This window comes from Rhodnius prolixus, unplaced genomic scaffold (genome assembly GCF_049639745.1).
Source record: "Rhodnius prolixus isolate KJV_2025 unplaced genomic scaffold, Rpr scaffold_1, whole genome shotgun sequence".
NCBI lineage: Eukaryota > Metazoa > Arthropoda > Insecta > Hemiptera > Reduviidae > Rhodnius > Rhodnius prolixus.
Window position 1 is genome coordinate 22,816,017 of NW_027411581.1, and position 14,439 is coordinate 22,830,455.

At 31.8% G+C, this 14,439-nt stretch overlaps 1 protein-coding gene across 1 annotated transcript; it reads right to left on the reverse strand.

The window, feature by feature from the left end:
* Positions 1–3,592: 3,592 nt before the first annotated feature.
* LOC141457825 (akirin-2-like) lies at positions 3,593–14,400 on the reverse strand. Its single transcript, XM_074135108.1, has 4 exons — positions 13,949–14,400; positions 8,649–8,836; positions 8,118–8,280; positions 3,593–5,963 (listed from the first exon to the last, which is right to left on the reverse strand). Exons 1-4 carry the CDS (start codon positions 14,124–14,126, stop codon positions 5,953–5,955), a joined length of 540 nt encoding a protein of 179 aa, XP_073991209.1. The 5' UTR covers positions 14,127–14,400; the 3' UTR covers positions 3,593–5,952.
* Positions 14,401–14,439: the final 39 nt, after the last annotated feature.

Here is a 14,439-nt window from a genome sequence, read left to right on the forward strand (position 1 = left end):
CTTCCTGGAAAGCTTCCAGCTTTGCTCTTATACAAAAGTGATTAAGGAATATGAAATATCCCTCCGTATACAAAATATATATCTCTTTTATCATTTTACCAAAAATAAACAATTTTTAAGTTTAAATTTTATACTGACTGAACTTTTTTTCGTAGAATAAAGAAATGGAGATAGTTTCCATTATAACAGTAACAAGTGAAGGGATTAGGTCAGTTTGTAGTTCTGTTTTCTAGTTTCAATCTAAAAATGCGGTTCTTAGATTTTCTCCCCTGGTTTCAATCTAGGCATGCGGCCCTTAGATTTTCTCTCCTGGTTTCAATCTAGGCCTGTGGCCCTTAGATGTTCTCTCCTGGTTTCAATCTAGGCATGTGGCCCATAGATTTTTTCCCCTGGTTTCAATGTAGGCATGTGGCCCTTAGATGTTCTCTCCTGGTTTCAGTCTAGGCATGCGGCCCTTAGGTTTTCTCCCCTGGTTTCAATCTAGGCATGCGGCCCTTACATTTTCTCCTCTGGTTTCAATCTAGGCATGCGGCTTTTAGATTTTCTCCCCTGGTTTCAATCTAGGCATGCGGCCCTTAGATTTTCTCTTCCTGGAAAGCTTCCAGCTTTGCTCTTATACAAAAGTGATTAAGGAATATGAAATATCCCTCCGTATATTCAAAACTTCAAAAGATTGAGGTCTAATCGCAAACAAAGTCGAATGGCAAAAAATAGTGGAGAAGCCCCGGTCCTTGTAGGGCCGTAGCGCCATGGGGAAGTTAGGTAATGTCCAGATCAAAACTTCAATAATTTCCAGTTTCTTATTAGATGTAGTTTATAGAAAAAAATAAAGTTGTCAATTAGAAATTAAATGCAAAAAAAAAAAAATAATAAGGTGTGGCAGGGAAGGGATTAACTATGAGGTTAGCATACTGGACTCCCACGCGGAGGTCCCGGGTTCGAATCCAGCAGCTGACCCTTAGATTTTCTCTTCCTAGGAGTTTCTTACAGCTTACTGTACGGTGATGGACAGTGTTGTCTGTAACGAGAGAACACTGTCCGAAGGCCGGCAGTGCACTGGAAAAAGCTCCGGGCGCTAACCTCAGCTGTTGATGCGCCAAAAAAAAAAAAATAAAAATAAATAAATAAATAAATAAGGTGTGGCCTCTTTTTTGCCCCTCCGTGGATAGTATAGTAACTTACATATTTTAGTCTTTTTGCTCCTTATCAACTCTGCGGACCTTAATATTATTTTATTTAGTTTCTTGAGCACTAAAATTTGTTTTGAATCAGATTAGATACTTTATTTTTTCAAAAATTTATTGGCTATTACAATTACGCTTTAATATAGAAGTAAATATGAGGAGTGTTGGAGAATTTCGTGTATGGTAGACATTCAGTGATGATCACTGTTAGTCAACTTTATCAAATAATGATTTTGCATTAATAAATACGAATAGTTTCTTTACTCATGCTCTAAATGTGATAGAATTTTAAGTCAATCTATGACCGGTGGATGTTACTTTGTTGACACCTCTTTATCTAAGCAATTTGAAATAACAATTTAATCTTAATTTCTATTTCTAAACAAAAAAGAATCAGGAAATGCCTAAATGTACCGAAAACTGACCAAGTTTTCAGAGTTACATGCTTTTACGAATACAAATGTATCAGTACTAAAATTCAGTAACAAAATTAATCAGTGGTAGTTTTGGTTTTCGACAGTTGTGAAATGATGATTTTGGGAATATTGAGGTGTGGTCAGTCAATAAATTCAAACACGTTTCGAAACGATGGAGAGCTGAAACAAAATTTGTGTTTGAATTTATTGATTGATCGCACCTCAATATTCCCAAAATCATCAAAATTAATCAGTATTATTATTAAGTCCGTGGAGAGGCCTGTTCCTTCGCTAACCTAAGACCCTGTGCCTAAAATTATTCATGTTACTGATGTAAAGGAAGCCATAATCTTAACAAAATAGACATTTCTTTCAAAAAATTGAAATCAATTGATTTAGATGATTATTACTCACTTTTTTCTCAGATTTAAGATCCAATGAGGTTTCCAGATACATGCCGTCTGCGTATGTACAGAGCAGTGTAGAGGGTTGTACAGGTATGTCTGATGTGTATACTGTGTAGAGAACGGGGCCAAGTATACTCCCCAGCGGCACTCCCGCCCCCCACTGTTGAGAAAAAGAGATTGCTGAGCCAGTATTAACTTGAAAGAATCTTATCTGAAAGATAGGTGCGCAAATGAGGTATGTTGAGGGAAGACTCTTTTTTTTTAGTTTAAACAGTAATCCAGGATGCCTAAACACGATCGAAGGCCTGGCTTACGTCTAAGAATGCCCCTGAGCAATACTGTTTTCTCTCCAGTACTGAAGGCAATAGCATCCACAACCCGGTTGCATTGTTTAACAGTGCTATGATGACGCCAGAAACCAAATTGGTAGTCTGGTATAACATCAAACTCCAAAAAAATAGGGTTAAAATACTTAAGTAACAGTTTTTCGAGAAGTTTTCGAAGAATCGGCAGTAAGCTGATTGGTCTGTAGGATGAGGGAAGGTTTCGGGTGATTTGCACCACTGAATACTTCCAGGATAGCGGTAAGTATGTAGTGTTTTGCTCAATTAGAAAGTTTTCTTTGACAATCACACACAAAATTTAGATTAAATTAATTGCATAAAAATAAATCTTTTGGTTAAATAAATTTATTGTGCAGTTAATAGTAACATTGTTATTTGCCTAAACTTAGTAGCCGTACAGTCATGTAGGTCAAACTGCTGTCTCGTTTGTCAGTTTCATGACGTAGTGACTGATTTCTACCAATTGCAACTGTAGAACACTTGCCGAAAGTCTTTCTTTACCCAAGAGTGAGAATTTCAGGTAAGTCTGTAATGTAGCCCAAGATTTAATCAGAATGTAACTGATTTCTTTGGGAACAGATTTAATTTTTTCAAATGAAATTTTAATTAATTTAAAATTTTTCACCAATATTTAATGGCACATCAATAAAAAGATTAATAGAAATGCAACAAGGTGATAATGAAATGAATCTAATATTCACTTGTTAAGGTCTATATATGTCAATTTCCTAAAAAGAGTAATTTTTACATCAAATGAAATGTATATTTTTTATTAAATTTATTTAAAAGTTCACATGGTTTGTTTTGTTTTTTACATAATAACTTTGAATGTAAATTATCTGAGGCTTAATAATACACTACTCTTTTTCCACATAAAAAAGAAAAAAAAATTATCTGACAGATTGGTGAAGAAAACAATGAATATGACAGCACTCACGGTGAAATTATTATTTATAATGATTAGCATGTTTAATATTTACTATAACATAGTAAAATTTCCAAATGGTATTAAATTTTTCTAAAATTATCCAAAAAAAGTAATTTTTAATACATTCCTTAACAAGAGCTAGTAAACATTATACTTCAAGAGGTGGAACAACAAAATTAACTTTTCTGTTTAGTTTTCTTGTAAACTGATTTATTGGTTAATGAAAGCTGTTATTGTTACTAATTATTTCCCCTGAAATGTTTTTTATAGCTAAAGAGAAAGAAAATGAACAAACGAAAAATAAATCTAAGGCTCCAAATGGTAATTTTATTTTTATTATCAAAAGAAACATATACAAATACAAGGAATTGCTGCAAGTATTTCACATATTTGCAAATAGTTGTTATCTGAATATAAGATATGCGCAGATGGGTTATAACAGTTTGATTAATGTACAGTTCTGTCTGTTATAATTTGTAATAAGTGTCCAAAGGGAAAATCTTAAACCTAATTTAGTTCTTACCAGCGTAATTTATGTATATATTTAAGTTTATTACCAAACCCCTCCAGACCTCTATGTATAATATACTGGCACTGGTTAATAAATATTGTTAAAACAAAATTTTACTTAACATTTTTGTCTTACTAACTACAAAGATACCAATTAAAAATAAACCTAAGAGCTTATATTATTACTCAAAACATATTCAATTTACAAAAACTAAATAAAAAAAAAAGAACAAAAAAAACGAAAAATACTTTCGATTGAAAATTCAACTGAGACCAGAATATTTTTGTGCAGAACACTTAATTTGATGTTAAAAAGTTAGTACATTTAGCTTTTATAAAGAACATAAGTTGTAAATTTGATTTTATTATGCTCAAAATTGACAGCAATTCTAAACTTAGTTAAAGAAAAGTAATATATTAATTCTCATGGTACAAAAATATTAAGATCTTCAGCAAGAAATGAGTCTTTTTGAACTAGAAGTATACTTCAAGACAAGCAATTCTTTATCTCGGAAAATAAAGCACTTGCTCTTTGATTAGTGTACATTTTGCAAAAGATGATTCACAAAGAAGTGCGCAAGTTTAAGGTGTCTCTTTAATCTTCTCCCATTGGCAGATTAATTTGTTCCTACAATGTCTAAACAATTTAACAATCAACTAAAGAATTATAAACTGTTTAACTGATTAACATCACAACGTGATTAAAATTAGATAAGTTGATTAAATTTCGGATTCCTTATAAAGTATGTAAATTGAAAATTAATGCTCCATGTCAAATGAATGGGCCCAGAGAATGCTTATTATATCAAAAATATGATAAATGTACAAAATTAGTTCTAATTTATTTTTTGGCCTAATTTAATATTTTTCTTGAGTGAAAAATCCTCAAAAAATAATGTAAAGTTAGTTCAAAATATACAAATTTTGTGTTGCCTGTTTGGAAGAAATGTACCAAATATAAATATTTGTACAAATTAAACCAAAATGTACTATTAGTTTTAGTAACTAATTACATCATAAGGAACGATGATAATTAAAGAAAATCAACTTTCTATCCCATCAGCACACATATTATACTAGTTGAACTGCAATCCCTTGAGTTTAATAAATAATAGTATTAATAATAAATTATTGGGCAAAACAGCCAGAGGTAGGTAGTTTTTGTTGTTTTAATAATAAAAAAATAAGATTAAAAAAAATATTATCCAACTTTTCAGTATTAAATTAATTTAAATGACTCCTTTTTATGAAGGAAACGCTAAATTTATAAAGACATTGTAAAAAGTGATTTAGCTAAACGAGTACGTTCGAAAATCAGAATTTTTATGGGATAATAAATTCTAAACATAAAAATTTTTCATTGAACATATTTCCCAAACCCTAGAAAAAGTGCTAAATAATATATATAACAAAGCTAACAAGATTAAATGAAATTAACGGAAAAAAGTTCCAATGATAATTTATAAAAACAGAAAAGTGGTAACCTTTGATACTGTAAAATGAATTAATTATATTTTGCTCCACAAAAGTACCTACCCACCGAAATATCATTGGCCAATAAAATCAATACAAACAAAAGGAAAAAATAAAATAAAATTATGAATTTCAACATAAGGCAACATAAAAACTTTTTTTCCCTTAAACTAATAAACACTACCATTTTTATTTTTAACTTAAAAAGAAAATTTCACTGTGCAGTATATTATACATTTACTTCAAGAATAATTTAATCACAGGAATATTAATATTACCAATATATTCATTCCATCCAGTAACAAAAACTTGTAAACTAAAATGAAATGTACACACGGAAAGGCGGAAGTCAAAAATGGGTCTGAAGAGGTTAGTTAAAAAAATAATCAAGAGTAAATAGTTTACTAAGGGCAACATACTAAGCTATTTACACAGAACACACAACACTGAGCTCTTGTTCAGTGGATAAAAACAACTGCAGTCAAATACAAAATTATATTATGATTTTACCATGTAAACAATATTATTTAATGGTGAAAGAATAACTTTATATTAGGCACAGCATTTCTGTCATTATATTGACTATGAGAATAGAGTATCCCATGGAGTATACATTTAACTGCAAAAATAGGGCACTCTAACCTAGGAAATGCTTCATTAATAAGGTGGTGATAATCCATTTTCATTTATTTAAGAGAGGTCTGAAAAAGAGATTAATTTCGCAATGGTTATTACAGCAAAGTATTGCGTGAACATAATTCATTCACAAACATATAGTCAAAATTAATTTCATTGCTGACTTTTATATTTAGAAATAATGTATTTTTTAAAATGGTTTATTAGTCACTAAATTGTCAGGTAATTGTATGAATAATTGAGAGATTTTCGATTTTAACAATCCTTTGCGAAGTGCAAAAATATGTAAGAAGAAATCCAGAAAATCTACAAAAATGACTGTTGGAGATAGTTATTTGTAATTACCAATAACAATTTTTCAAATCAATAAAACTAAAATCTTTAAGTCCGCAATAAACTTGCAAATTTTTAGATTTAATTTTTTAAAAGAATTTGCAAGAGCCAACCAAGGTTGGAAGAACTTTTACTTCACCTGCATAAATGGCCATTGATTACATACGCGTATGTAGTCATTCATTAATAGTACTTAATACATCATACATAATAATTTTTTAAAATAAAAAATCGTTACACGCGGGATACGAACTGGGGATCTCCCATTTACATAACCACGCTCTGGACCACTAGACCAACACCCGCCTTTCCCTGGCAAGATATTCTTACCGTAATCATAGGTCAAGAAGTCTTGTATACAGGGTACGATAACTGATGTGATGGTTACTTTTATTTGATGATAAAACAAGTTTATCCTGATTCTCCCACAACCATTACATTTTTAAAATCTTCAATTATTTTTTTTTTTCTTTGCGACCCAAATAACATTTTTTGCAGTGAGAGGACCTCCCAAAATGTGTATTTCTGGTGGAAAATTAATATTGAAAACCGATCACGTTTAGATAAAATTGTAACTTTGATCTTAAATATCTCAACAAATATTAGGGATATCGAAACGGGGTCAACGCCATTTTTCACAATTTTTTATGTAGTTTTCATAAAAATTGTCCAATCCAGTAGTCCTTATGGTTGAAAAATTTGAAAACTAGACAAAAAAACATATAGTTTATTTAATGGGGTTTTCAGGATTTCCGCATTCCTAAAAAGTTATTAGCGATTGGTGCGTTTTAAATGGATCACCTTATCACCCTGTATAAAATTGTATAAAATTATATTATTATATATACAGCGTGTACATGGAGCAGAGGTCAAAACTTCTGGAAGTGATTCAGCAGCTCAAATGCAACAAAAAATACGCGTATACACTTTGGCTCGATTCTCAACAGTGTCCAAGATATTTGCATTTTTAACTTTTTCGTCGATATTCGCGTATTTCACCATAAAAACGGCCGTAACTTATCTATCCTTGGCACAATAAGCCTCTTGTGGCTTCGTTGCCGTGGGGCATAAGTCCCGTCCCGTCTCAAAATCTAATCTATCTATCCTTTATCTTACAACAAATCTGCTAATTCCAAACGGAAGAACATTAAATTTCTATAAATCTGCTTAACCCAGAGCCTCAAAACGTTTTTTATAAACAATGAAATTTTTACTTCAATGTCTTAAAAATTAGTTCTCGATTCGTTTCAATGATTAATGAATCAAGGAGTCACACCCAATTACAGAAAAAGTTGTGCATTTATTGAGCTTCAAGATTATTTGGATTTATTTTTATTTTTTTAAATAAAAACCTACCCCGAACAAGGGGTGTAATTGAGAAAACTGGGAAGTTTCGAAACCGATTTTTCACTGATATCAAATTATTAATTTACTTGTATGTAAATTTTTGTGGAAAGAACAAAAAGAAAAGTAACCAGTTTTGAACAATTATTATTTAATAAAACGGAAATAAAAAACACAGTAGCTGAATCACCTCCCGAAGTTTCGACCTCTCCTTCTTGTACACCCTGTATAACTTCAAATAAGGAAAGGTGGTACCGCTTTTATACTAGGCCAGGATTGACCCGATTATAGGAGTGGTGTCAAGAGAGAATATCAGTGTCTCGACAACAAAGTGCAGTTCTACAAAAATAGTTGAAAATATTTATTCTCAATACACTTTTCTAATCAGCTCAATAAAACTAATTTCTTAAAATAAAAAATAAAAATTGAAGAAACATTAGCAGCATTATATATTTCTGAAAAAACTAAATTTTCATTCAGGCGCTGAAAAATTTATTAAAATGAAATAATAAAATAATTTAAAAATAAATTCAAGTTCTTACAGCTAGGAGCAGCAGACAATTCAAAGCGTCTGTGTAGTTGGTCATTAGAAAATTTGACAAAGGCATCATACTGCTCGGAAAGCTTCATATTTAAGATACGATCATACTCTTCTCGTAGTTGAGTTTCACGTTCATTCAACATTCGTTCACATATCATTCCAACCTGGAAAATAGATTTTACTTATAATTGAAACGAATGAAATGGCTTTTTTTTTTAAATATATTTAACGTCAACGTCTCAGGTTATTGGCGCCCGGAGCTTTTTTCAGTGCACTGCCGGCCTCCAGACAGTGTTCTCTCGTACAGACAACACTGACCATCACCGGACAGTGAGCTGTAAGAAGTTCCTAGGAAGAAAAAATCTAAGGGTCAGCAGCTGGATTCCAACCCGGGACCTCCGCATGGGAATCCAATACGCTAACCATAGCTAATCCCTTCCCTTGAAATGGCTATTATTTATAAATTTATTTCATTAACTAAAATAATAAGAATTAGATAGATACGTACATATATTGTAAGAAAAATAGTTACCTGTCTAAAAGTAAATAACGGCTTGTCCCGAGTGCTTCCGGAATATATTATGCCAAAACTACTCGAAGATGGTGAGCCAGCAGAATCTGATGAAGAATCACTTTGTACTTCTTGATGTGGATTAAAATGAAGTTGACGTCTGCGATGCAAACGACGTATTTCCTCACGTATTCCAGCAGCCATCATTTCTTTAAAAAAAAATAAAAATACAGAACTAATTTACGAATTCAGAAGACAAGTTTGAACTGAAAACCGGAGTAATATTTTATTTTCCCTTTCACTTCAAAACTCTCAAAAAAGTTGTGAGACATTTTGCCAGCAATGTGGTGCGAAATTCTCTTACACCAAACAGATGGATGAATTGCGAAACCGGTCAGGGATACATACATGCTTAGACGGATAGAATCGGCGTTACCTCTATCACTAATGAATTTCAGAGTTACTTCTCCTTCACTTCTAATCCCTTGAAAGGCGCCTTTTCAAAAATCCGGAATGACCTAAATAGCCTCACGGTTGGGGCTTATTCAAGGGGCACTACTTATATTTTGAGCCTTGGCAACACTGAGTGTTGTCAGGTGCTATCTGACGTTTCCACTTGAAAGTTTTGACGTTTTTGACCATAACCTTCTTCAGAACGTTTTGTTATTTGAGCGCGATTTGTGTTGTTTACAGTCACTTGAAAATTGTGTCTCAGCGAAAAAATGGAATTAACTCGTGAAAATTTTCGTGCAATGATTTATTACAACTTTCGACGTGGATTATCAAGACAGGAGTGCATCGATCAACTTACTTCCACTTTTGTCGATAAAGCCCCATCCTTTGACACTGTGAAACGCTGGTATAACGAATTCAGTGCCTTTAGAGGAACGTAGAACGGTCAATTCTGAATGGTACACAACCATTTGTTTGCTGGAAGTCTTCGATGAAATAAGGAAGACAAATAAGCGCCGTCGGATCATTCTTCATCAAGACAATGCCAGCTGTCACACATCTCGTCTAACAACCGACTATTTGAGCACTCAAAAAATCGAATTAATGAGTCATCCGCCGCACAGTCCTGATTTGGCACCAAATAACTTCTTTTTGTTTCCGAACGTCAAGAATAAATTACGTGGACAATGATTTTCGTCGGCAGAAGAAGCTGTTGATGCATTCAAAAACCATGTTTTGGAGGTGTCTCAAACGGAATGGACAAAATGCTTTGACAAGTGGTTCGAACGCATGCAGAAGTGGATCATAAAGAATATTTTGAAAAACAATAAAGTCATTTTCAATGACAAATTACTGTTTTTTTATTATTAGGCTCAAAATATAAATAGTGCCCTTCGTAATAGTGTGCTTAAATGAAAAGTTTGTAAAACAAAGGCCACACTGATCAATTCAAATCCTCGGGGATATGTCCCATTACCCTTCCTATTTTTTCTTGATCACTTGCCGATTCAGTTTTCTCCATCCATCAATAATATTAGAGTTGTGTTAGATCAACGTAAATTCTGGAAAAACCATGTTGCTCAAACATTCAAACGGCTCACTTTAAAAACCTTAAGCCCATCACCTAATCCCCCGAAAAATCATATTCTTTTCACAGTATATACTATATCTCAAAGACCTTCCTACATGCTTAAATTATTCTAGTCTAAATCCTTAATGCATTTCCCACACAAACAAGAGCTGTCCTTCTAACCTTATACTTCTTCACACCTCTTTGGAACTCTGCCGGTTTAAGTTCTCACACTCATTTACTCTATAAAAACCCGCCAAATTATACATTTGTATACAGATAAAATGAAATTTTCATGCAGAAGGGGATACCTGTAGGGCGATTAAGGGTACCCCCTTAATAGTAAGCAGAGTATGTAGCGGTTGTGAAGCGAGGATTTGAAAAAGTGGAAGATCCCGAGCTGAATACCTTGTGTAGGCTACATTATATTTGACTAAGAAAAATGTTAATAGGTTAAGTATGTCTGTCCGCCACGCCCAATTTGTAGTTGAAAGCTCAGACCTTCATGAAAAAATAGGCGATTACTTTATTTTTACTTTAGTTCACAAAGTTTAAAGAAAATCATTGGGACCAATTTAGGTAGAGCATATAGAGGAAAACTGAAAAATACCCGCAAGGTCTCATTTCTGAAATCTGAAAAAAATTGACATGGTGTCATTTTCCTTTCGAGGTACAGAATTTTTTGAGGCTATCTGACGACACACAAACAATTTTCTATAAACGACTTCTTTTGACTCCAAATATTTCCGGTGGGAACTCAACGAAGAACAAATATGTCGTTTTCAATCATTCTCCTTATTTAAGAGTAAATTTTATTAATAACCGGGTTGATTACTACTAACTTAAGTACAGACCATATCCTTTATATCCGGCCAAATTTCATAAGAATCTGGCTTAGATTTTTAAAGCTGATAGTATGTTTTCAACCCTCATACAACTACCGGACAGTTCTAGAGTTCCATTCATTACATTAAATTTTAAATTTGACATTCCATGCATGAAAATCGGTAAACACATTTAAAGGCGCTAAATTGTTTTTGAAACAGCTATTTTTTTCTCGTAATTTAGTTGCGATAATTACTCTTATATTTCAAGAATAACGTTATTTTACATAAAATTTGGGATAAATATTGTAGAAAAATGATTTCCAGAAGCCCTGTGACTCGCTGGATCATTCAAAATTGTGGCAGAAAGTTCACTTTTATGGACTAAGGAGAAATATGATAAAGATCTTGAAAGCTTCATTAAATTCAATTGGTTTTCGTAATTACAAAATAAACTACTTATAACTTTAGGGGCCGATCATAAGTTGAAAGTAACTAATAAACGTCAATTTAAAATAGAACTTAAAAACACAATTGAGCCATACAAAAAATTGCAACTATCCTTAGATATTCAGCCTTCATAAATTCTCAATTCAATTCTAACTTTAGTAGCAAGAAGTAGTTTCGCGAAAGATGGAGAGCAATTGCCTATTTTCAAGCTCAGAATTGTTAGCCAATTCAGCATATCTACTCAATAACCGTTTACGACGGTAGACTTTATAAATTTCAGGGTGACACCTAAATGCCTGGTATGCAAAACACGCGGCCAGGATAGTCTACACCTCTTTCTAATTTTTACCTAAGAAATATTTTGAAGAATATCAACACAAATTAAAGTGAAGTAGAAAATATTCACAATTTACTGTAAATTTCCGATCATGTTAAGTTAAATGACCTTTATTAATTTTCCACTAAAGCAACAAAAAGACGAGCAATATCAGTTGGAGAAATTTTATTGTCATGTTTGGATATGAATATTAAAAGCGCATTAGCAAAATGAAAATATACAAGATAATGTCTAGGTCAACCAATCGGAAAGATACTAAACAAGTAATGTTGGTAAATTTAGTGTGAGATGGAAATATAGTTCGAATTAATATCTCTACAGCAAAATGATAAATGATTTCATTTATTAGTTTTATAGAATCTTCTTTTGTTGCATTACTTTAAAAAAAAAAAAGAACTTAGAATTTGAACAAAAAAAAAGTTTAATTCAATATGCACTAAATAAATAATATTTTCAATATTCATTGGTGCACGATTACATCAGGAAATACCATTTCGTAAATATCAATCAGGGGAGTAATAAGTTGCACGATTGGAACTTTTATCATTCACATATAAACTATTATCGTTCGAGAGGAACTTCATGGATATAAAAGGGTTAAACAATTTATTTTGACAATTAGAAAAAAAAGTACTGTTTTATCATACTTATCAATTGCCCTCACAATGTTGCCTCCAAATTTGGCCGTTTTCAATTTCCTAAATGTTGTCTCTTAGTTCTGAATTAATAGTCCTAAATTTGTTTTAATCTAACTTGAGTAAGACATTAAATATATCTATCTCAACAAACTGAAATTTTTATCAGAACCAATCTTTAGCTTCTAATATGTGGTTAATGTTAAGTAGCATTATTTTCTTACAAAAATAACATAAAAAGAGAGATGGAAAGGAATTTAAATTGCATCCTTTTGAGTAGTAATAGAAATCACTGATAGGGTTAAACCTACTAAAAAGGGGTTTCAATGATTTTATTATAAGTTCAATAACTTGTTTAAAGTTAAGAACCTAGTTTTAATTTACCACAGTGTATTTGTCATTAATAGATAATCTCCTGAACGATGTGCAATTTGTTTCGTATACTACCTTGTTGAACGGGAAAGGGTTAAATTTAAAAAAAGTTGAAGTAACGAGTTGGTCAGGACAAAATAAATAAATAAATTAAATAAAACCTACTTACGACGGATTTTCTTTTTCTTGCTCTTTTTATTTATTTATTTTTATCTATAATCTAATTTAAAAAGAACTTATGTACATAACCTATACATATGTATGTATATACTTGAATACATTTTTATTAGACATTAAATATCTCTATTTCAACAAACTGAAATTCTTATCAGAACCCCTCTTTGGTATCTAAGATTTATCTACGCCAACTTTGTTTCTAGAAATTTATTTTCGAATAATTTAATTTTCAAGCAAGAAAATAACAGCATTTTGGAAATTAGGTTGCATGACTGAGACCTAGAGTACCTATGTATGTGTTAGTAATGCTGAAAATAAAAACTTAATTAAAAAGTAAATCTGCTCAATATTACAATTTATATAAACGGCTGTATATTTTAGGCAATAAATTTGAAAACTATTAAGAAATTCTCAAATTAAATTTGATCCTAAGGAAAATTGAATGGTTTCTTTGTATGTGAAATACCTGAAACCTGGAAGTGGGCCTAGTAATCGAATTTATATGAAAAATCTAAGTTAAATGTTTTCCCTATATCATTAGCTAGAACAAAGAAGACAACACAATAGCATGTAATAAAGTCAAATGATTTAATAATAACTAACACATAAAAATTCAAGATTTAAATAGTGCTCGCAATAATACTAAACCGTTTTGTGAGGTGTTGATAGAAGTACATTCAAAATAAGATCCAATATAATAAAAGAGCAATATTAACGTGTCACATTATAATTTTAATCGATAATCGAGTTGAATGATTACTAAGTGATAATGCAAAATTTAATGATGCAGTGATCATTTTATTAAGTTAACGATCTTCGTCTGAATTAAGTAATGAAAGATTAAATATTCGTAAACACAAATAAAATAACCTTACTATTTCATTAACTTTTTCTAAATGAGGGCAAAATTAAAAAAATAAAAATAAAAATTTATATTAATAAATAATACATACATAATAGGATATGGAATCCAACTGCTATGAAAATAGTTTACAAAAACATACCTGGTGTCATTTTGGGACATAATTCTGAAAAAGGTGATGGTCCATAATCATTTCTTGATGTAGGAGGAGAACTTGAAGGTGAAACGTTCATAGGCACACATCGCTGACGTTTTGATGGACGCCCATGACTGTGAACAGGATCAAAATCCAGAGACCTTTTCAATGTAGCGCAAGCCATATTCTTTCCCAAGAGTGTATGGGAAATGTGTAGCTTCACTCAGAACTAAAAAAAATTCTCTTATAGGACGTTAATTATCACTTAAAAGCAAAAGTAGATATTGTATTCACTATTCTTTAATTTCACTTGGACTTTAAGGGTGTATTTCATGTAATAATTAACAAAACTTTTGCCAGAAACAAGATGGCTTCCACTCAGTTCCAAACAGCTTTAAGCAGGGCCCCAGCCCTTCGTTAAATCGTCTGGACAGAATGAAATTACCGTAACAAAACAGGTTAGCCACTTTTACAGCTGTGTGCCAATAAAACAAAAG

Bases quoted from the DNA above. Each gene is read 5' to 3' on its own strand.
- LOC141457825 (XM_074135108.1), bottom strand. From the start codon at position 14,126: ATGGCTTGCGCTACATTGAAAAGGTCTCTGGATTTTGATCCTGTTCAC. The intron at 8,837-13,948 runs GTATGTTTTTGT...TTTTTTTTAAAG, and splicing joins ATGTCCCAAAATGACACCAG to AAATGATGGCTGCTGGAATA. The intron at 8,281-8,648 runs GTAACTATTTTT...TCTATTTTCCAG, and splicing joins CGTTATTTACTTTTAGACAG to GTTGGAATGATATGTGAACG.